Below are 24,853 nucleotides of genomic sequence, written 5' to 3'. Positions count from 1 at the left end.
GCAGACAGATTTAAGCGTTTTAACTTCGTGTGTGGGCGTTAGAGTGGGCGTGGAACATTTTGGATCAGTTGATAGGTAGGCTGTTCTAGCTTTTATAGTGTCCGAGATATCAGCGTTTATACTGATAGACAGACAGACGGTCAGACATACAGACGGACATGGCTAGATCGACTCGGCTATTGATCCTGATCAAGATTACTTTATGGGGTCGGAAACGCTAACTTTTACCTGTTACATACTTTCCGACGAAACTAGTATACCCTTTTATTCTATAAGTAAAGGGTATAACTATCACACCTTGAAGTAAAAATTTGTCCGATACATATAGTTTGTTTGTCCGCTTTAATAAGGGAGCTTAACCTCACAGAAATCATATTTTGCCTCAACTTTATCTCAAAATTGGCACGAAAAACGACACTTCTATTTATTATCCCGCTAAGCATATGTATATAAGCCGTTTTGTCTAAAGCGTAAGTATTCTAAATTTCTAACTACATATTTTTAGCAAAATACCTCTAGTTAAAGATAGACTACCACCAAATTATTTTATATATATTATTTATCTTCGAAACTATAGCTGTTTCAATTATATTGCAAAAAAACGTGAAATATTTTGTGTTTTAATTATTGGGGTTCTTACTAAATATAGCGTAAAAACTGACTTAAAGGTAATGTTTCACATTTCTGTCGGCAAAAGCAGCCAAAAATGTTAAATATGGCAGTAATGTTAATGGCATATCGAAATGATCATGAACAATATGCCAAACGATTCTTGGAATTCATGGATAAAGCAATAATATAAAGTATTAAAATCATATTGTATTTGCCACATTCAAAATGTCAAAAATGTATTTATATAAGACATATAAAATATACGATATTATTTCGAAGCTTCTGGGGATCCTCTTATTACGTAATTTATGGTTAATTCGCAATAATTATGATACTTCGTCGTTCTAGACCATCAGGCGTTCATTGCGTTACTAAAATAAATTGATAAGTCGAATAGTTTTAATTAATTTTGTACACATACAACAAAACGTTTGATTAAACTTCTTGGTGCGTTCGCCAGTTGAGAGTCAGAAATATTCATATTTTCAAGCGTTCCCGAATTCTGAAATTTAAGGACATAATTATTTAACTTCTTTTTTGACGCCTTTTGTTGGAACTTACTTTCTTGCACTTTTAATGGACTATTTTGAAATAAGCAGTGATGATTGTGTGTCTACACGGCCTTCGTTGAGTTCGCGTTCTATTTCGTTAATCCGCTACTTTTCCAACTGCGCCCGCAACTGTTTAGCACCAGCTGCATTCTGGGCCTGCAAACGATACAATTTTTATTATTATTTTATTAACTGATGTAGATTTTAATGAATCTAACTTTTCGAATCTTATTTTCCGTCAGCAAAAGGCTTATCACAACGTACAATTTAGAATAAAGAGAGAGCAATCAGACGAGTGCCTAGGCTACTGTATACACCTTAGACATGTTGATAATTTAGTATATTACTTAACGGTTTAGCAAAAACCATTTTTGGTATAACAATAAATATACAAAAATTAACTAATCTAAAATTTACAAAAAAACTTGTGATTTGTGTGTGTTAAAGTGGTTTTCAGATGATGCTAGCAAGGGTTCATAGACTTATAACTCTATAAAGTTCGACTCGGCTTGAGATCCTGATCAGGAATATATACATTCTTTAGTTAGTAAACACTTTAATGGTTTTGGGCTTCGTTCCTTGTTTTTCTCATACATTTGTTGCTCTTCCATTTTGCGAAACTTGCTTAATATTGTTGACGTTGTTTTGGTTTTTTGTAAAACGTTGTCATTGAATAAGGGCGTTTGAATTGAACCCTCTGTGTCGAAATCAGGAGACAGCATCTTCACAACACCGTCACGTGGCAGAGTCATGGGAAATTTCTTTTTTTATTTTCGACAGGGGCATATTTTTCAAAGAATTTAAATCTTTCTCTTGATTCTTCAATGGCGACTTTGTACTAAATATACGCATACCAGATTCAACCACACGCGCATCCGCTTGAATTGCTTTAATTGAACTTTATTATCTTTAAAAACCTCACCATTCTCAAATCAATACTTTATAAGATGAAAGGCATTTATAATAAAATTATAATTTTATAAAAATAGTCGAGAAAGTATGCTCTGTATTTCCTGTTTCCTTTCTTCGCGACGTTCTTCTTTTGTCATCACTTCAGATTGCTCGAACTTTGATCTAATATCATTCATTGCTTCTCCCAAGCCCACAGGCCTTTCCCTTTCAATATTCTTTCTGGAGCACAAAAAAACCATATCGCTTTCCTCGTCGGTACTCGAATTTATCTTATCAATGGTCTTTTCAATATTATCTAGTTCATCGAATTTTGAATTAGTTATTCCGAACTTATGAAGTTTGGTTATCGTGGACCCTATTGAATTGCTATGAGTAAGTGCAGAATCTTGCCGTTCCTGTAGGTAATCGATTTTTTCTTTACAACCATTTTCGAAAACGTTGAATTTTGAGCGCACATTGTTGTTCATTGTTTTATTTAACCTCTTGCGACATCCGGCGGTAATTCTATTGGTTGATTCTCTCGTATTATAAGCTCTGGCTTTAGTGGTGTAAATTCTTCACAAACTATCTTCGGTGCAAATATTGATTTAAAGTGCATAGAACAGTATAGGTTTCCATCATGAACGTTATAGCTTTCAGGTCTGTGGGATATTATAACAGATCATAAAATGCCATAAAATATATTTTAAAATAAAAGAGAAGGTCATAGTCGATGCCACAGACTATCAATATCCGTTACTTGGCAAGGGCAAAACGACTGTACACAAGAGTTCACACTTTGTTTAACTTTTTAATGAATGGTCCGATTTTCCGAGATCTCTGCATTCATACGGATCTTGATTCTTGATCAGCATCACTAGATCACAGATCTAGCCATGTCCGTCTTTCTGTCCTTCCGTTTCTACGCAAACTAAACTCAAAAGTCTTATTTCTAAAGCAGATAGTTGATAAGTCGGTACGAGCCGAATCGGTCAACTCTATCATATAACTCCCATAGCAAGATCAAACAAATTGATAACAATTTTTTTAATATAAATATAAATATAACTTTGGTGTTGTTTGATACATAATTCTTTTTCAGTAAATCGAAATGGAACGTTATCTTAATATTGGTGCAGCTTCATTTTGCTTCGACATACATTCAAAACTGTGTGGGTACACTCGTAGCGCTGTCAAATAAATAAATAAACATTACAAAATCAATTCATACAACTTACAACATCAGTCATCATCATCACAAAACTGTTCCTAACTCACCAAGAAAAGTTGTTATCTACGTGGTGTTGAATTTGATCGAGTTACGCTTTACGAATTTAGTTAGTATATATTTAACCGTAATAACAAAAAGTCTACATTAAATTACGGTTCGGCAAACTGGGACCATTTAAAGCATATAAACAACTTTTTTGACTTTAAAATCGAATTTCTTGACTAATTTGAGCTTTCTATACAAGGTGGTGTACTTAAACATATTTTCTTAGAATCGATTTGGTTTTTGCTAAAAAAGCTTACATTTGAGAATTCAATTATAGAACTGTTAGGCAAATCTGCAGGTAAATACATGTACCTTTCCGAGGACACATTATCTGTTGTGTCGGATTAAAATTATTTTATGGCAAATCGCTACTTTTTCAGCATCACAAGCCGAGTCGTTCTAGCCAAGTTGGTCTCTCCATACGTAAGAACGCTGAGATCTCAGAAACCATAAAATCCAGAAAGTTAAAATTTGGCGTGAAGATTTTTGAGGTTTTTGGATAGCGCCACGCCCAAATTTTTAAAGATTTAAAAACATTAAAATTTAGCTGATAGCATTGACTATAGATAAAAATCTCTTGTAATTTTTCCCTCGAGTTTAGGCCGAAGACACATTTTACTGCTAATACTATGACATTGATGACAGAAATAAAACAAGGAAGAACGCTATAGTCGAGTGCCTCGATTATCAGATACCCCTTACTCAGTTTTAGGGAGGAAGAGGGAAATGGAGATATATAAGCAACAAAGCGATATTTTACGGCGCCACCTACCGTTATGTGGGCGGCAGACAGATTTAAGCGTTTTAACTTCGTGTGTGGGCGTTAGAGTGGGCGTGGAACATTTTGGATCAGTTGATAGGTAGGCTGTTCTAGCTTTTATAGTGTCCGAGATATCAGCGTTTATACTGATAGACAGACAGACGGTCAGACATACAGACGGACATGGCTAGATCGACTCGGCTATTGATCCTGATCAAGATTACTTTATGGGGTCGGAAACGCTAACTTTTACCTGTTACATACTTTCCGACGAAACTAGTATACCCTTTTATTCTATAAGTAAAGGGTATAACTATCACACCTTGAAGTAAAAATTTGTCCGATACATATAGTTTGTTTGTCCGCTTTAATAAGGGAGCTTAACCTCACAGAAATCATATTTTGCCTCAACTTTATCTCAAAATTGGCACGAAAAACGACACTTCTATTTATTATCCCGCTAAGCATATGTATATAAGCCGTTTTGTCTAAAGCGTAAGTATTCTAAATTTCTAACTACATATTTTTAGCAAAATACCTCTAGTTAAAGATAGACTACCACCAAATTATTTTATATATATTATTTATCTTCGAAACTATAGCTGTTTCAATTATATTGCAAAAAAACGTGAAATATTTTGTGTTTTAATTATTGGGGTTCTTACTAAATATAGCGTAAAAACTGACTTAAAGGTAATGTTTCACATTTCTGTCGGCAAAAGCAGCCAAAAATGTTAAATATGGCAGTAATGTTAATGGCATATCGAAATGATCATGAACAATATGCCAAACGATTCTTGGAATTCATGGATAAAGCAATAATATAAAGTATTAAAATCATATTGTATTTGCCACATTCAAAATGTCAAAAATGTATTTATATAAGACATATAAAATATACGATATTATTTCGAAGCTTCTGGGGATCCTCTTATTACGTAATTTATGGTTAATTCGCAATAATTATGATACTTCGTCGTTCTAGACCATCAGGCGTTCATTGCGTTACTAAAATAAATTGATAAGTCGAATAGTTTTAATTAATTTTGTACACATACAACAAAACGTTTGATTAAACTTCTTGGTGCGTTCGCCAGTTGAGAGTCAGAAATATTCATATTTTCAAGCGTTCCCGAATTCTGAAATTTAAGGACATAATTATTTAACTTCTTTTTTGACGCCTTTTGTTGGAACTTACTTTCTTGCACTTTTAATGGACTATTTTGAAATAAGCAGTGATGATTGTGTGTCTACACGGCCTTCGTTGAGTTCGCGTTCTATTTCGTTAATCCGCTACTTTTCCAACTGCGCCCGCAACTGTTTAGCACCAGCTGCATTCTGGGCCTGCAAACGATACAATTTTTATTATTATTTTATTAACTGATGTAGATTTTAATGAATCTAACTTTTCGAATCTTATTTTCCGTCAGCAAAAGGCTTATCACAACGTACAATTTAGAATAAAGAGAGAGCAATCAGACGAGTGCCTAGGCTACTGTATACACCTTAGACATGTTGATAATTTAGTATATTACTTAACGGTTTAGCAAAAACCATTTTTGGTATAACAATAAATATACAAAAATTAACTAATCTAAAATTTACAAAAAAACTTGTGATTTGTGTGTGTTAAAGTGGTTTTCAGATGATGCTAGCAAGGGTTCATAGACTTATAACTCTATAAAGTTCGACTCGGCTTGAGATCCTGATCAGGAATATATACATTCTTTAGTTAGTAAACACTTAAATGGTTTTGGGCTTCGTTCCTTGTTTTTCTCATACATTTGTTGCTCTTCCATTTTGCGAAACTTGCTTAATATTGTTGACGTTGTTTTGGTATAAGATGAAAGGCATTTATAATAAAATTATAATTTTATAAAAATAGTCGAGAAAGTATGCTCTGTATTTCCTGTTTCCTTTCTTCGCGACGTTCTTCTTTTGTCATCACTTCACCTTGCTCGAACTTTGATCTAATATCATTCATTGCTTCTCCCAAGCCCACAGGCCTTTCCCTTTCAATATTCTTTCTGGAGCACAAAAAAACCATATCGCTTTCCTCGTCGGTACTCGAATTTATCTTATCAATGGTCTTTTCAATATTATCTAGTTCATCGAATTTTGAATTAGTTATTCCGAACTTATGAAGTTTGGTTATCGTGGACCCTATTGAATTGCTATGAGTAAGTGCAGAATCTTGCCGTTCCTGTAGGTAATCGTTTTTTTCTTTACAACCATTTTCGAAAACGTTGAATTTTGAGCGCACATTGTTGTTCATTGTTTTATTTAACCTCTTGCGACATCCGGCGGTAATTCTATTGGTTGATTCTCTCGTATTATAAGCTCTGGCTTTAGTGGTGTAAATTCTTCACAAACTATCTTCGGTGCAAATATTGATTTAAAGTGCATAGAACAGTATAGGTTTCCATCATGAACGTTATAGCTTTCAGGTCTGTGGGATATTATAACAGATCATAAAATGCCATAAAATATATTTTAAAATAAAAGAGAAGGTCATAGTCGATGCCACAGACTATCAATATCCGTTACTTGGCAAGGGCAAAACGACTGTACACAAGAGTTCACACTTTGTTTAACTTTTTAATGAATGGTCCGATTTTCCGAGATCTCTGCATTCATACGGATCTTGATTCTTGATCAGCATCACTAGATCACAGATCTAGCCATGTCGGTCTTTCTGTCCTTCCGTTTCTACGCAAACTAAACTCAAAAGTCTTATTTCTAAAGCAGATAGTTGATAAGTCGGTACGAGCCGAATCGGTCAACTCTATCATATAACTCCCATAGCAAGATCAAACAAATTGATAACAATTTTTTTAATATAAATATAAATATAACTTTGGTGTTGTTTGATACATAATTCTTTTTCAGTAAATCGAAATGGAACGTTATCTTAATATTGGTGCAGCTTCATTTTGCTTCGACATACATTCAAAACTGTGTGGGTACACTCGTAGCGCTGTCAAATAAATAAATAAACATTACAAAATCAATTCATACAACTTACAACATCAGTCATCATCATCACAAAACTGTTCCTAACTCACCAAGAAAAGTTGTTATCTACGTGGTGTTGAATTTGATCGAGTTACGCTTTACGAATTTAGTTAGTATATATTTAACCGTAATAACAAAAAGTCTACATTAAATTACGGTTCGGCAAACTGGGACCATTTAAAGCATATAAACAACTTTTTTGACTTTAAAATCGAATTTCTTGACTAATTTGAGCTTTCTATACAAGGTGGTGTACTTAAACATATTTTCTTAGAATCGATTTGGTTTTTGCTAAAAAAGCTTACATTTGAGAATTCAATTATAGAACTGTTAGGCAAATCTGCAGGTAAATACATGTACCTTTCCGAGGACACATTATCTGTTGTGTCGGATTAAAATTATTTTATGGCAAATCGCTACTTTTTCAGCATCACAAGCCGAGTCGTTCTAGCCAAGTTGGTCTCTCCATACGTAAGAACGCTGAGATCTCAGAAACCATAAAATCCAGAAAGTTAAAATTTGGCGTGAAGATTTTTGAGGTTTTTGGATAGCGCCACGCCCAAATTTTTAAAGATTTAAAAACATTAAAATTTAGCTGATAGCATTGACGATAGATAAAAATCTCTTGTAATTTTTCCCTCGAGTTTAGGCCGAAGACACATTTTACTGCTAATACTATGACATTGATGACAGAAATAAAACAAGGAAGAACGCTATAGTCGAGTGCCTCGATTATCAGATACCCCTTACTCAGTTTTAGGGAGGAAGAGGGAAATGGAGATATATAAGCAACAAAGCGATATTTTACGGCGCCACCTACCGTTATGTGGGCGGCAGACAGATTTAAGCGTTTTAACTTCGTGTGTGGGCGTTAGAGTGGGCGTGGAACATTTTGGATCAGTTGATAGGTAGGCTGTTCTAGCTTTTATAGTGTCCGAGATATCAGCGTTTATACTGATAGACAGACAGACGGTCAGACATACAGACGGACATGGCTAGATCGACTCGGCTATTGATCCTGATCAAGATTACTTTATGGGGTCGGAAACGCTAACTTTTACCTGTTACATACTTTCCGACGAAACTAGTATACCCTTTTATTCTATAAGTAAAGGGTATAACTATCACACCTTGAAGTAAAAATTTGTCCGATACATATAGTTTGTTTGTCCGCTTTAATAAGGGAGCTTAACCTCACAGAAATCATATTGTGCCTCAACTTTATCTCAAAATTGGCACGAAAAACGACACTTCTATTTATTATCCCGCTAAACATATGTATATAAGCCGTTTTGTCTAAAGCGTAAGTATTCTAAATTTCTAACTACATATTTTTAGCAAAATACCTCTAGTTAAAGATAGACTACCACCAAATTATTTTATATATATTATTTATCTTCGAAACTATAGCTGTTTCAATTATATTGCAAAAAAACGTGAAATATTTTGTGTTTTAATTATTGGGGTTCTTACTAAATATAGCGTAAAAACTGACTTAAAGGTAATGTTTCACATTTCTGTCGGCAAAAGCAGCCAAAAATGTTAAATATGGCAGTAATGTTAATGGCATATCGAAATGATCATGAACAATATGCCAAACGATTCTTGGAATTCATGGATAAAGCAATAATATAAAGTATTAAAATCATATTGTATTTGCCACATTCAAAATGTCAAAAATGTATTTATATAAGACATATAAAATATACGATATTATTTCGAAGCTTCTGGGGATCCTCTTATTACGTAATTTATGGTTAATTCGCAATAATTATGATACTTCGTCGTTCTAGACCATCAGGCGTTCATTGCGTTACTAAAATAAATTGATAAGTCGAATAGTTTTAATTAATTTTGTACACATACAACAAAACGTTTGATTAAACTTCTTGGTGCGTTCGCCAGTTGAGAGTCAGAAATATTCATATTTTCAAGCGTTCCCGAATTCTGAAATTTAAGGACATAATTATTTAACTTCTTTTTTGACGCCTTTTGTTGGAACTTACTTTCTTGCACTTTTAATGGACTATTTTGAAATAAGCAGTGATGATTGTGTGTCTACACGGCCTTCGTTGAGTTCGCGTTCTATTTCGTTAATCCGCTACTTTTCCAACTGCGCCCGCAACTGTTTAGCACCAGCTGCATTCTGGGCCTGCAAACGATACAATTTTTATTATTATTTTATTAACTGATGTAGATTTTAATGAATCTAACTTTTCGAATCTTATTTTCCGTCAGCAAAAGGCTTATCACAACGTACAATTTAGAATAAAGAGAGAGCAATCAGACGAGTGCCTAGGCTACTATATACACCTTAGACATGTTGATAATTTAGTATATTACTTAACGGTTTAACAAAAACCATTTTTGGTATAACAATAAATATACAAAAATTAACTGATCTAAAATTTACAAAAAAACTTGTGATTTGTGTGTGTTAAAGTGGTTTTCAGATGATGCTAGCAAGGGTTCATAGACTTATAACTCTATAAAGTTCGACTCGGCTTGAGATCCTGATCAGGAATATATACATTCTTTAGTTAGTAAACACTTTAATGGTTTTGGGCTTCGTTCCTTGTTTTTCTCATACATTTGTTGCTCTTCCATTTTGCGAAACTTGCTTAATATTGTTGACGTTGTTTTGGTTTTTTGTAAAACGTTGTCATTGAATAAGGGCGTTTAAATTGAACCCTCTGTGTCGAAATCAGGAGACGGCATCTTCACAACACCGTCACGTGGCAGAGTCATGGGAAATTTCTTTTTTTATTTTCGACAGGGGCATATTTTTCAAAGAATTTAAATCTTTCTCTTGATTCTTCAATGGCGACTTTGTACGAAATATACGCATACCAGATTCAACCACACGCGCATCCGCTTGAATTGCTTTAATTGAACTTTATTATCTTTAAAAACCTCACCATTCTCAAATCAATACTTTATAAGATGAAAGGCATTTATAATAAAATTATAATTTTATAAAAATAGTCGAGAAAGTATGCTCTGTATTTCCTGTTTCCTTTCTTCGCGACGTTCTTCTTTTGTCATCACTTCAGATTGCTCGAACTTTGATCTAATATCATTCATTGCTTCTCCCAAGCCCACAGGCCTTTCCCTTTCAATATTCTTTCTGGAGCACAAAAAAACCATATCGCTTTCCTCGTCGGTACTCGAATTTATCTTATCAATGGTCTTTTCAATATTATCTAGTTCATCGAATTTTGAATTAGTTATTCCGAACTTATGAAGTTTGGTTATCGTGGACCCTATTGAATTGCTATGAGTAAGTGCAGAATCTTGCCGTTCCTGTAGGTAATCGATTTTTTCTTTACAACCATTTTCGAAAACGTTGAATTTTGAGCGCACATTGTTGTTCATTGTTTTATTTAACCTCTTGCGACATCCGGCGGTAATTCTATTGGTTGATTCTCTCGTATTATAAGCTCTGGCTTTAGTGGTGTAAATTCTTCACAAACTATCTTCGGTGCAAATATTGATTTAAAGTGCATAGAACAGTATAGGTTTCCATCATGAACGTTATAGCTTTCAGGTCTGTGGGATATTATAACAGATCATAAAATGCCATAAAATATATTTTAAAATAAAAGAGAAGGTCATAGTCGATGCCACAGACTATCAATATCCGTTACTTGGCAAGGGCAAAACGACTGTACACAAGAGTTCACACTTTGTTTAACTTTTTAATGAATGGTCCGATTTTCCGAGATCTCTGCATTCATACGGATCTTGATTCTTGATCAGCATCACTAGATCACAGATCTAGCCATGTCCGTCTTTCTGTCCTTCCGTTTCTACGCAAACTAAACTCAAAAGTCTTATTTCTAAAGCAGATAGTTGATAAGTCGGTACGAGCCGAATCGGTCAACTCTATCATATAACTCCCATAGCAAGATCAAACAAATTGATAACAATTTTTTTAATATAAATATAAATATAACTTTGGTGTTGTTTGATACATAATTCTTTTTCAGTAAATCGAAATGGAACGTTATCTTAATATTGGTGCAGCTTCATTTTGCTTCGACATACATTCAAAACTGTGTGGGTACACTCGTAGCGCTGTCAAATAAATAAATAAACATTACAAAATCAATTCATACAACTTACAACATCAGTCATCATCATCACAAAACTGTTCCTAACTCACCAAGAAAAGTTGTTATCTACGTGGTGTTGAATTTGATCGAGTTACGCTTTACGAATTTAGTTAGTATATATTTAACCGTAATAACAAAAAGTCTACATTAAATTACGGTTCGGCAAACTGGGACCATTTAAAGCATATAAACAACTTTTTTGACTTTAAAATCGAATTTCTTGACTAATTTGAGCTTTCTATACAAGGTGGTGTACTTAAACATATTTTCTTAGAATCGATTTGGTTTTTGCTAAAAAAGCTTACATTTGAGAATTCAATTATAGAACTGTTAGGCAAATCTGCAGGTAAATACATGTACCTTTCCGAGGACACATTATCTGTTGTGTCGGATTAAAATTATTTTATGGCAAATCGCTACTTTTTCAGCATCACAAGCCGAGTCGTTCTAGCCAAGTTGGTCTCTCCATACGTAAGAACGCTGAGATCTCAGAAACCATAAAATCCAGAAAGTTAAAATTTGGCGTGAAGATTTTTGAGGTTTTTGGATAGCGCCACGCCCAAATTTTTAAAGATTTAAAAACATTAAAATTTAGCTGATAGCATTGACGATAGATAAAAATCTCTTGTAATTTTTCCCTCGAGTTTAGGCCGAAGACACATTTTACTGCTAATACTATGACATTGATGACAGAAATAAAACAAGGAAGAACGCTATAGTCGAGTGCCTCGATTATCAGATACCCCTTACTCAGTTTTAGGGAGGAAGAGGGAAATGGAGATATATAAGCAACAAAGCGATATTTTACGGCGCCACCTACCGTTATGTGGGCGGCAGACAGATTTAAGCGTTTTAACTTCGTGTGTGGGCGTTAGAGTGGGCGTGGAACATTTTGGATCAGTTGATAGGTAGGCTGTTCTAGCTTTTATAGTGTCCGAGATATCAGCGTTTATACTGATAGACAGACAGACGGTCAGACATACAGACGGACATGGCTAGATCGACTCGGCTATTGATCCTGATCAAGATTACTTTATGGGGTCGGAAACGCTAACTTTTACCTGTTACATACTTTCCGACGAAACTAGTATACCCTTTTATTCTATAAGTAAAGGGTATAACTATCACACCTTGAAGTAAAAATTTGTCCGATACATATAGTTTGTTTGTCCGCTTTAATAAGGGAGCTTAACCTCACAGAAATCATATTGTGCCTCAACTTTATCTCAAAATTGGCACGAAAAACGACACTTCTATTTATTATCCCGCTAAACATATGTATATAAGCCGTTTTGTCTAAAGCGTAAGTATTCTAAATTTCTAACTACATATTTTTAGCAAAATACCTCTAGTTAAAGATAGACTACCACCAAATTATTTTATATATATTATTTATCTTCGAAACTATAGCTGTTTCAATTATATTGCAAAAAAACGTGAAATATTTTGTGTTTTAATTATTGGGGTTCTTACTAAATATAGCGTAAAAACTGACTTAAAGGTAATGTTTCACATTTCTGTCGGCAAAAGCAGCCAAAAATGTTAAATATGGCAGTAATGTTAATGGCATATCGAAATGATCATGAACAATATGCCAAACGATTCTTGGAATTCATGGATAAAGCAATAATATAAAGTATTAAAATCATATTGTATTTGCCACATTCAAAATGTCAAAAATGTATTTATATAAGACATATAAAATATACGATATTATTTCGAAGCTTCTGGGGATCCTCTTATTACGTAATTTATGGTTAATTCGCAATAATTATGATACTTCGTCGTTCTAGACCATCAGGCGTTCATTGCGTTACTAAAATAAATTGATAAGTCGAATAGTTTTAATTAATTTTGTACACATACAACAAAACGTTTGATTAAACTTCTTGGTGCGTTCGCCAGTTGAGAGTCAGAAATATTCATATTTTCAAGCGTTCCCGAATTCTGAAATTTAAGGACATAATTATTTAACTTCTTTTTTGACGCCTTTTGTTGGAACTTACTTTCTTGCACTTTTAATGGACTATTTTGAAATAAGCAGTGATGATTGTGTGTCTACACGGCCTTCGTTGAGTTCGCGTTCTATTTCGTTAATCCGCTACTTTTCCAACTGCGCCCGCAACTGTTTAGCACCAGCTGCATTCTGGGCCTGCAAACGATACAATTTTTATTATTATTTTATTAACTGATGTAGATTTTAATGAATCTAACTTTTCGAATCTTATTTTCCGTCAGCAAAAGGCTTATCACAACGTACAATTTAGAATAAAGAGAGAGCAATCAGACGAGTGCCTAGGCTACTATATACACCTTAGACATGTTGATAATTTAGTATATTACTTAACGGTTTAACAAAAACCATTTTTGGTATAACAATAAATATACAAAAATTAACTGATCTAAAATTTACAAAAAAACTTGTGATTTGTGTGTGTTAAAGTGGTTTTCAGATGATGCTAGCAAGGGTTCATAGACTTATAACTCTATAAAGTTCGACTCGGCTTGAGATCCTGATCAGGAATATATACATTCTTTAGTTAGTAAACACTTTAATGGTTTTGGGCTTCGTTCCTTGTTTTTCTCATACATTTGTTGCTCTTCCATTTTGCGAAACTTGCTTAATATTGTTGACGTTGTTTTGGTTTTTTGTAAAACGTTGTCATTGAATAAGGGCGTTTAAATTGAACCCTCTGTGTCGAAATCAGGAGACGGCATCTTCACAACACCGTCACGTGGCAGAGTCATGGGAAATTTCTTTTTTTATTTTCGACAGGGGCATATTTTTCAAAGAATTTAAATCTTTCTCTTGATTCTTCAATGGCGACTTTGTACGAAATATACGCATACCAGATTCAACCACACGCGCATCCGCTTGAATTGCTTTAATTGAACTTTATTATCTTTAAAAACCTCACCATTCTCAAATAAATACTTTATAAGATGAAAGGCATTTATAATAAAATTATAATTTTATAAAAATAGTCGAGAAAGTATGCTCTGTATTTCCTGTTTCCTTTCTTCGCGACGTTCTTCTTTTGTCATCACTTCAGATTGCTCGAACTTTGATCTAATATCATTCATTGCTTCTCCCAAGCCCACAGGCCTTTCCCTTTCAATATTCTTTCTGGAGCACAAAAAAACCATATCGCTTTCCTCGTCGGTACTCGAATTTATCTTATCAATGGTCTTTTCAATATTATCTAGTTCATCGAATTTTGAATTAGTTATTCCGAACTTATGAAGTTTGGTTATCGTGGACCCTATTGAATTGCTATGAGTAAGTGCAGAATCTTGCCGTTCCTGTAGGTAATCGATTTTTTCTTTACAACCATTTTCGAAAACGTTGAATTTTGAGCGCACATTGTTGTTCATTGTTTTATTTAACCTCTTGCGACATCCGGCGGTAATTCTATTGGTTGATTCTCTCGTATTATAAGCTCTGGCTTTAGTGGTGTAAATTCTTCACAAACTATCTTCGGTGCAAATATTGATTTAAAGTGCATAGAACAGTATAGGTTTCCATCATGAACGTTATAGCTTTCAGGTCTGTGGGATATTATAACAGATCATAAAATGCCATAAAATATATTTTAAAATAAAAGAGAAGGTCATAGTCGATGCCACAGACTATCAATATCCGTTACTTGGCAAGGGCAAAACGACTGTACACAAGAGTTCACACTTTGTTTAACTTTTTAATGAATGGTCCGATTTTCCGAGATCTCTGCATTCATACGGATCTTGATTCTTGATCAGCATCACTAGATCACAGATCTAGCCATGTCCGTCTTTCTGTCCTTCCGTTTCTACGCAAACTAAACTCAAAAGTCTTATTTCTAAAGCAGATAGTTGATAAGTCGGTACGAGCCGAATCGGTCAACTCTATCATATAACTCCCATAGCAAGATCAAACAAATTGATAACAATTTTTTTAATATAAATATAAATATAACTTTGGTGTTGTTTGATACATAATTCTTTTTCAGTAAATCGAAATGGAACGTTATCTTAATATTGGTGCAGCTTCATTTTGCTTCGACATACATTCAAAACTGTGTGGGTACACTCGTAGCGCTGTCAAATAAATAAATAAACATTACAAAATCAATTCATACAACTTACAACATCAGTCATCATCATCACAAAACTGTTCCTAACTCACCAAGAAAAGTTGTTATCTACGTGGTGTTGAATTTGATCGAGTTACGCTTTACGAATTTAGTTAGTATATATTTAACCGTAATAACAAAAAGTCTACATTAAATTACGGTTCGGCAAACTGGGACCATTTAAAGCATATAAACAACTTTTTTGACTTTAAAATCGAATTTCTTGACTAATTTGAGCTTTCTATACAAGGTGGTGTACTTAAACATATTTTCTTAGAATCGATTTGGTTTTTGCTAAAAAAGCTTACATTTGAGAATTCAATTATAGAACTGTTAGGCAAATCTGCAGGTAAATACATGTACCTTTCCGAGGACACATTATCTGTTGTGTCGGATTAAAATTATTTTATGGCAAATCGCTACTTTTTCAGCATCACAAGCCGAGTCGTTCTAGCCAAGTTGGTCTCTCCATACGTAAGAACGCTGAGATCTCAGAAACCATAAAATCCAGAAAGTTAAAATTTGGCGTGAAGATTTTTGAGGTTTTTGGATAGCGCCACGCCCAAATTTTTAAAGATTTAAAAACATTAAAATTTAGCTGATAGCATTGACTATAGATAAAAATCTCTTGTAATTTTTCCCTCGAGTTTAGGCCGAAGACACATTTTACTGCTAATACTATGACATTGATGACAGAAATAAAACAAGGAAGAACGCTATAGTCGAGTGCCTCGATTATCAGATACCCCTTACTCAGTTTTAGGGAGGAAGAGGGAAATGGAGATATATAAGCAACAAAGCGATATTTTACGGCGCCACCTACCGTTATGTGGGCGGCAGACAGATTTAAGCGTTTTAACTTCGTGTGTGGGCGTTAGAGTGGGCGTGGAACATTTTGGATCAGTTGATAGGTAGGCTGTTCTAGCTTTTATAGTGTCCGAGATATCAGCGTTTATACTGATAGACAGACAGACGGTCAGACATACAGACGGACATGGCTAGATCGACTCGGCTATTGATCCTGATCAAGATTACTTTATGGGGTCGGAAACGCTAACTTTTACCTGTTACATACTTTCCGACGAAACTAGTATACCCTTTTATTCTATAAGTAAAGGGTATAACTATCACACCTTGAAGTAAAAATTTGTCCGATACATATAGTTTGTTTGTCCGCTTAACCTCACAGAAATCATTCTTTGCCTCAACTTTATCTCAAAATTGGCACGAAAAACGACACTTCTATTTATTATCCCGCAATGCATATGTATATAAGCCGTTTTGTCTAAAGCGTAAGTATTCTAAATTTCTAACTACATATTTTTAGCAAAATACCTCTAGTTAAAGATAGACTACCACCAAATTATTTTATATATATTATTTATCTTCAAAACTATAGTTGTTTCAATTATATTGCAGAAAAACGTGAAATATTTTGTGTTTTAATTATTGGCGTTCTTACTAAATATAGCGTAAAAACTGACTTAAAGGTAATGTTTCACATTTCTGTCGGCAAAAGCAGCCAAAAATGTTAAATATGGCAGTAATGTTAATGGCATATCGACATGATCATGAACAATATGCCAAACGATTCTTGGAATTCATGGATAAAGCAATAGAATAAAGTATTAAAATCATATTGTATTTGCCACATTCAAAATGTCAAAAATGTATTTATATAAGACATATAAAATATACGATATTATTTCGAAGCTTCTGGGGATCCTCTTATTACGTGATTTATGGTTAATTCGCAATAATTATGATACTTCGTCGTTCTAGACCATCAGGCGTTCATTGCGTTACTAAAATAAATTGATAAGTCGAATAGTTTTAATTAATTTTGTACACATACAACAAAACGTTTGATTAGACTTCTTGGTGCGTTCGCCAGTTGAGAGTCAGAAATATTCATATTTTCAAAGCGTTCCCGAATTCTGAAATTTAAGGACATAATTATTTAACTTCTTTTTTGACGCCTTTTGTTGGAACTTACTTTCTTGCACTTTTAATGGACTATTTTGAAATAAGCAGTGATGATTGTGTGTCTACACGGCCTTCGTTGAGTTCGCGTTCTATTTCGTTAATCCGCTACTTTTCAAACTGCGCCCGCAACTGTTTAGCACGAGCTGCATTCTGGGCCTGCAAACGATACAATTTTTATTATTATTTTATTAACTGATGTAGATTTTAATGAATCTAACTTTTCGAATCTTATTTTCCGTCAGCAAAAGGCTTATCACAACGTACAATTTAGAATAAAGAGAGAGCAATCAGACGAGTGCCTAGGCTACTATATACACCTTAGACATGTTGATAATTTAGTATATTACTTAACGGTTTAACAAAAACCATTTTTGGTATAACAATAAATATACAAAAATTAACTGATCTAAAATTTACAAAAAAACTTGTGATTTGTGTGTGTTAAAGTGGTTTTCAGATGATGCTAGCAAGGGTTCATAGACTTATAACTCTATAAAGTTCGACTCGGCTTGAGATCCTGATCAGGAATATATACATTCTTTAGTTAGTAAACACTTTAATGGTTTTGGGCTTCGTTCCTTGTTTTTCTCATACATTTGTTGCTCTTCCATTTTGCGAAACTTGCTTAATATTGTTGACGTTGTTTTGGTTTTTTGTAAAACGTTGTCATTGAATAAGGGCGTTTAAATTGAACCCTCTGTGTCGAAATCAGGAGACGGCATCTTCACAACACCGTCACGTGGCAGAGTCATGGGAAATTTCTTTTTTTATTTTCGACAGGGGCATATTTTTCAAAGAATTTAAATCTTTCTCTTGATTCTTCAATGGCGACTTTGTACTAAATATACGCATACCAGATTCAACCACACGCGCATCCGCTTGAATTGCTTTAATTGAACTTTATTATCTTTAAAAACCTCACCATTCTCAAATAAATACTTTATAAGATGAAAGGCATTTATAATAAAATTATAATTTTATAAAAATAGTCGAGAAAGTATGCTCTGTATTTCCTGTTTCCTTTCTTCGCGACGTTCTTCTTTTGTCATCACTTCAGATTGCTCGAACTTTGATCTAATATCATTCATTGCTTCTCCCAAGCCCACAGGCCTTTCCCTTTCAATATTCTTTCTGGAGCACAAAAAAACCATATCGCTTTCCTCGTCGGTACTCGAATTTATCTTATCAATGGTCTTTTCAATATTATCTAGTTCATCGAATTTTGAATTAGTTATTCCGAACTTATGAAGTTTGGTTATCGTGGACCCTATTGAATTGCTATGAGTAAGTGCAGAATCTTGCCGTTCCTGTAGGTAATCGATTTTTTCTTTACAACCATTTTCGAAAACGTTGAATTTTGAGCGCACATTGTTGTTCATTGTTTTATTTAACCTCTTGCGACATCCGGCGGTAATTCTATTGGTTGATTCTCTCGTATTATAAGCTCTGGCTTTAGTGGTGTAAATTCTTCACAAACTATCTTCGGTGCAAATATTGATTTAAAGTGCATAGAACAGTATAGGTTTCCATCATGAACGTTATAGCTTTCAGGTCTGTGGGATATTATAACAGATCATAAAATGCCATAAAATATATTTTAAAATAAAAGAGAAGGTCATAGTCGATGCCACAGACTATCAATATCCGTTACTTGGCAAGGGCAAAACGACTGTACACAAGAGTTCACACTTTGTTTAACTTTTTAATGAATGGTCCGATTTTCCGAGATCTCTGCATTCATACGGATCTTGATTCTTGATCAGCATCACTAGACGAGTAGATCTAGCCATGTCCGTCTTTCTGTCCTTCCGTTTCTACGCAAACTAAACTCAAAAGTCTTATTTCTAAAGCAGATAGTTGATAAGTCGGTACGAGCCGAATCGGTCAACTCTATCATATAACTCCCATAGCAAGATCAAACAAATTGATAACAATTTTTTTAATATAAATATAAATATAACTTTGGTGTTGTTTGATACATAATTCTTTTTCAGTAAATCGAAATGGAACGTTATCTTAATATTGGTGCAGCTTCATTTTGCTTCGACATACATTCAAAACTGTGTGGGTACACTCGTAGCGCTGTCAAATAAATAAATAAACATTACAAAATCAATTCATACAACTTACAACATCAGTCATCATCATCACAAAACTGTTCCTAACTCACCAAGAAAAGTTGTTATCTACGTGGTGTTGAATTTGATCGAGTTACGCTTTACGAATTTAGTTAGTATATATTTAACCGTAATAACAAAAAGTCTACATTAAATTACGGTTCGGCAAACTGGGACCATTTAAAGCATATAAACAACTTTTTTGACTTTAAAATCGAATTTCTTGACTAATTTGAGCTTTCTATACAAGGTGGTGTACTTAAACATATTTTCTTAGAATCGATTTGGTTTTTGCTAAAAAAGCTTACATTTGAGAATTCAATTATAGAACTGTTAGGCAAATCTGCAGGTAAATACATGTACCTTTCCGAGGACACATTATCTGTTGTGTCGGATTAAAATTATTTTATGGCAAATCGCTACTTTTTCAGCATCACAAGCCGAGTCGTTCTAGCCAAGTTGGTCTCTCCATACGTAAGAACGCTGAGATCTCAGAAACCATAAAATCCAGAAAGTTAAAATTTGGCGTGAAGATTTTTGAGGTTTTTGGATAGCGCCACGCCCAAATTTTTAAAGATTTAAAAACATTAAAATTTAGCTGATAGCATTGACTATAGATAAAAATCTCTTGTAATTTTTCCCTCGAGTTTAGGCCGAAGACACATTTTACTGCTAATACTATGACATTGATGACAGAAATAAAACAAGGAAGAACGCTATAGTCGAGTGCCTCGATTATCAGATACCCCTTACTCAGTTTTAGGGAGGAAGAGGGAAATGGAGATATATAAGCAACAAAGCGATATTTTACGGCGCCACCTACCGTTATGTGGGCGGCAGACAGATTTAAGCGTTTTAACTTCGTGTGTGGGCGTTAGAGTGGGCGTGGAACATTTTGGATCAGTTGATAGGTAGGCTGTTCTAGCTTTTATAGTGTCCGAGATATCAGCGTTTATACTGATAGACAGACAGACGGTCAGACATACAGACGGACATGGCTAGATCGACTCGGCTATTGATCCTGATCAAGATTACTTTATGGGGTCGGAAACGCTAACTTTTACCTGTTACATACTTTCCGACGAAACTAGTATACCCTTTTATTCTATAAGTAAAGGGTATAACTATCACACCTTGAAGTAAAAATTTGTCCGATACATATAGTTTGTTTGTCCGCTTAACCTCACAGAAATCATTCTTTGCCTCAACTTTATCTCAAAATTGGCACGAAAAACGACACTTCTATTTATTATCCCGCAATGCATATGTATATAAGCCGTTTTGTCTAAAGCGTAAGTATTCTAAATTTCTAACTACATATTTTTAGCAAAATACCTCTAGTTAAAGATAGACTACCACCAAATTATTTTATATATATTATTTATCTTCAAAACTATAGTTGTTTCAATTATATTGCAGAAAAACGTGAAATATTTTGTGTTTTAATTATTGGCGTTCTTACTAAATATAGCGTAAAAACTGACTTAAAGGTAATGTTTCACATTTCTGTCGGCAAAAGCAGCCAAAAATGTTAAATATGGCAGTAATGTTAATGGCATATCGACATGATCATGAACAATATGCCAAACGATTCTTGGAATTCATGGATAAAGCAATAGAATAAAGTATTAAAATCATATTGTATTTGCCACATTCAAAATGTCAAAAATGTATTTATATAAGACATATAAAATATACGATATTATTTCGAAGCTTCTGGGGATCCTCTTATTACGTGATTTATGGTTAATTCGCAATAATTATGATACTTCGTCGTTCTAGACCATCAGGCGTTCATTGCGTTACTAAAATAAATTGATAAGTCGAATAGTTTTAATTAATTTTGTACACATACAACAAAACGTTTGATTAGACTTCTTGGTGCGTTCGCCAGTTGAGAGTCAGAAATATTCATATTTTCAAAGCGTTCCCGAATTCTGAAATTTAAGGACATAATTATTTAACTTCTTTTTTGAAATTATTTAACTTCTTTTTTGACACCTTTTGTTGGAACTCACTTTCTTGCACTTTCAATGGACTCATTTGAAATAAGCTGTGATGATTGTGTGTCTCCACTTCCTTCGTTGAGTTCGCGCTCTATTTCGTTAATCTGCCACTTTTCAAACTTCGCCCGCAACTGTTTAGCACGAGCTGCATTCTGGGCCTGTAAAACGATAAATTTTTTTTTTTATTATTTTCTTAACTAATGTAGTTATTGAATTTAACTTTTCGAATATTATTTTCCGTAATATTATTTTATTAATTAATGTAGAATTTAACCTTTCGAATTCCGTTAAGAATAAAGAGAGAACCATCAGACAATCAGACTAATGCCTAGGCTACTATATATACCTTAGAGTCGTTGATAATTTAGAATACTAATTGGTTAACAATAAATAACGTTATTACTGTTTGTAGGTACAGCGCAGAAGCCACCAGACTAATATGGTTAGATTGACTCGGCTGGTCAACCTGATTACTAAATTATTCCTATACTATTTTAGATATATATTTTATTTGCATGGTCAGATAAAGTATTAATACATAGGCTTGCCGAAATGATCTCTGTTTTCGTTATTTATATTAGCATAAGTTGATATTAGCATAAGTTTTACCTCGTAAAGCCCTTGATCTTCGTTGCAACCGTTAAGCACATTCGCAAAACTTTTTTCGTCGTCATCAGTGTTCTGATCGCTTTCACTATCATTTTCTTCCTCAGTATCTGATCTATTGAAATGGTCGACAGTTTCTGGTGGCGGAGTAAAACACTTTAATGGTTTTGGGCTTCGTTCCTTGTTTTTCTCATTCATTTGTTGCTCTTCCATTTCGCGAAACTTGCTTAATATTGTTGACGTTGTTTTGGTTTTTTGTAAAACGTTATCATTGAATAAGGGCGTTTGAATTGAACCCTCTGTGTCGAAATCAGGAGACGGCATCTTCACAACACCGTCACGTGGCGGAGTCATGCGAAATTTCTTTTTTTTATTTTCGACAGGGGCATATTTTTCAAAGAATTTAAATCTTTCTGTTAACTCTTCAGTGGCGACTTTAACTTCTTCTGGTTTTGAGTCGCATTTGATAATGTCAGCACCGGTACTCTGTATTAAACAAATTTAATTGTACACAATTTTTAAAGTTAATATGGACTAACCTCTTTCAACAATTGATTACATCTCACAATCTTTTTATCGGGACGGTTATTTTGGGTACGACTGTTATTTAAGTTTGAACTTAAATTTGCATCTAGCTCCATGAAGATACTTCGCGATGCTTTGCCTATTCCTGCAATTGAGGTAAAGCAAATATATATCGAATATAAATTGTTTTGTAGTAAATATACGCATACCAGATTCAAACACATCCGCATCCGCTTGAATTGCTTCCTTTAATTGAACTTTATTATCGTTAAAAACCTCACCATTCTCAAATCGATCCTTTATAAGATGAGTGGCATTTATGACATTAATATCGGGGGTCTTACCCGCCGATGTAACGCCATGTTCTGATTCAGCCACAGCTAATTGATACATTTCTTTTATTTTTGCTTGTTTGCCCAAAAATAGTCGAGAACGTATGCTCTGTATTTCCTGTTTCCTTTCTTCGCGACGTTCTTCTTTTGTCATCACTTCACCTTGCTCGAACTTTGATCTAATATCATTCATTGCTTCTCCAAAGCCCACTGGCCTTTCCCTTTCAATATTCTTTCTGGAGCACAAAAAAACCATTTCGCTTTCCTCGTCGGTACTCGAATTTATCTTATCAATGGTCTTTTCAATATTATCTAGTTCATCAAATTTTGAATTAGTTATTCCGAGCTTATGAAGTTTGGTTATCGTGGACCCTATTGACTTGCTATGAGTAAGTGCAGAATCTTGCCGTTCTTGTAGGTAATCGATTTTTTCTTTACAACCATTTTCGAAAACGTTGAATTTTGAGCGCACATTTAGCTGTTGAAGTTCGTCAAGTCCAAGACTTGGCTTATCGGAAGCTGCAATGTTAAATAAATACATTTAAAACAATTTTTATTTGTTTATTATAACGAAATGTTAAAGCGAATTTGTATAAACGTTGTAAAGTCTGTTAGTTTTTGGAGTAAGAAAACGTGGAAGAAAAGTTGTGGCAAAATGTACAAAGTCATATTAAGGCGGCGCCTGGCCGCTCATTGTATTCATTGTTTTATTTTACCTCTTGCGACATCCGGTGGTAATTCTATTGGTTGATTCTCTCGTATTATAAGCTCTGGCTTTAGTGGTGTAAATTCTTCACAAACTATCTTCGGTGCAAATATTGATTTAAAGTGCATAGAACAGTATAGGTTTCCATCATGAACGTTATAGCTTTCAGGTCTGTGGGATATTATAAAAGATCATAAAATGCCATAAAATATATTTTAAAATAAAAGAGAAGGTCGTAGTCGATGCCACAGACTATCAATATCCGTTACTTGGCAAGGGCAAAACGACTGTACACAAGAGTTCACACTTTGTTTAACTTTTTAATGAATGGTCCGATTTTCCGAGATCTCTGCATTCATACGGATCTTGATTCTTGATCAGCATCACTAGACGAGTAGATCTAGCCATGTCCGTCTGTCTGTCTGTCCGTTTCTACGCAAACTGAACTCAAAAGTCTTATTTCTAAAGCATATAGTCGGTACGAGCCGAATCGGTCAACTATATCATATAACTCCCATAGCAAGATCAAACAAATTGATAACAATTTTTTTTAAACATAACTTTGGTGTTGTTTGATACATAATTCTTTTTCAGTAAATCGAAATGGAACGTTATCTTAATATTGGTGCAGCTTCATTTTGCTTCGACATACATTCAAAACTGTGTGGGTACACTCGTAGCGCTGTCAAATAAATAAATAAACATTACAAAATCAATTTATACAACTTATTTCCGTTTCAGACGTTTGTATAATTTGTGCTATCTGCGATACGTAACTCCTTATCCGAAGAAGAAAGTTTGGTCGAATCCGTTTGCATTCGATAAACCGGCAATAAAAAAAGTCATTGGGTGCCTAGTCAGGGCTGTACAGCGGATGACCCATCTATGGCTTTAGCTAATGTGTAAGATCTCACATTGAATACGAATTATCTTTTACGTTTTTCGAATTTTTCAGAAGACTTCATGCATAAAACCAGTTTTTACAGTGATATGGATGATGTTTCATCGCCATATATATATTTAAGTTCATTAATCACGTCGAAAGTTGTAAAAAAGGATTTTGAGTTAAATAAATTTTACTTCAGAGGTAAATAATCGTTAATCGATTTAAAACATTATGACACATGAAAAAGTTGGATGAACTTTTGTCTATAAAAGTGCAACATTAAACCCAATGTTGGAAATAAGACTTCTACCTTTGAAAAATCATTATTGACTTTGTGAGATGTTTTTTATAAATTTA

The 24,853-nt window shown here is 34.1% G+C and overlaps 3 protein-coding genes and 1 pseudogene across 52 annotated transcripts in view; all 4 read right to left on the bottom strand.

Moving 5' to 3' along the window:
* Positions 1-799: 799 nt before the first annotated feature.
* Positions 800-24,853, bottom strand: part of LOC108036014 (uncharacterized) — a 37,896-nt gene continuing 13,842 nt past the window's right edge. For 4 of the 50 annotated variants that reach the window (XM_050886987.1, XM_044091224.2, XM_050886958.1 and 1 more), the window contains 2 exons: positions 21,291-21,372; positions 21,057-21,240 (listed from right to left, as the gene is read on the bottom strand). Coding sequence is in view for 34 of the 50 variants with exons in the window: in XM_050886958.1 (XP_050742915.1) it covers positions 21,238-21,240; positions 21,291-21,372 (85 nt within the window). In the remaining 16 variants the exon portion in view is untranslated. Of the gene's footprint in view, positions 984-4,914; positions 5,099-8,737; positions 8,922-8,971; positions 9,053-12,852; positions 13,037-13,086; positions 13,168-16,953; positions 17,138-17,187; positions 17,270-17,328; positions 17,475-21,056; positions 21,241-21,290; positions 21,373-21,436; positions 21,600-22,050; positions 22,534-24,853 lie in introns of those variants that run through there. The other 46 variants (XM_050886992.1, XM_050886969.1, XM_050886974.1 and 43 more) reach the window with 39 other exon arrangements.
* Positions 2,126-2,929, bottom strand: LOC122817876 (uncharacterized; annotated as a pseudogene).
* Positions 14,167-14,690, bottom strand: LOC122817857 (uncharacterized). The gene has a single exon (XM_044091230.2). It carries the CDS (start codon positions 14,593-14,595, stop codon positions 14,194-14,196), a length of 402 nt encoding a protein of 133 aa, XP_043947165.1. The 5' UTR covers positions 14,596-14,690; the 3' UTR covers positions 14,167-14,193.
* On the bottom strand, positions 18,269-18,794 carry LOC122817858 (uncharacterized). Its single transcript, XM_044091231.2, has one exon. It carries the CDS (start codon positions 18,695-18,697, stop codon positions 18,296-18,298), a length of 402 nt encoding a protein of 133 aa, XP_043947166.1. The 5' UTR covers positions 18,698-18,794; the 3' UTR covers positions 18,269-18,295.

Source organism: Drosophila biarmipes, chromosome 4, assembly GCF_025231255.1.
Source record: "Drosophila biarmipes strain raj3 chromosome 4, RU_DBia_V1.1, whole genome shotgun sequence".
Classification (NCBI taxonomy): domain Eukaryota; kingdom Metazoa; phylum Arthropoda; class Insecta; order Diptera; family Drosophilidae; genus Drosophila; species Drosophila biarmipes.
Note: the sequence above shows the minus strand (reverse complement) of the source record. Positions and strands in the feature narration are given on the sequence as shown.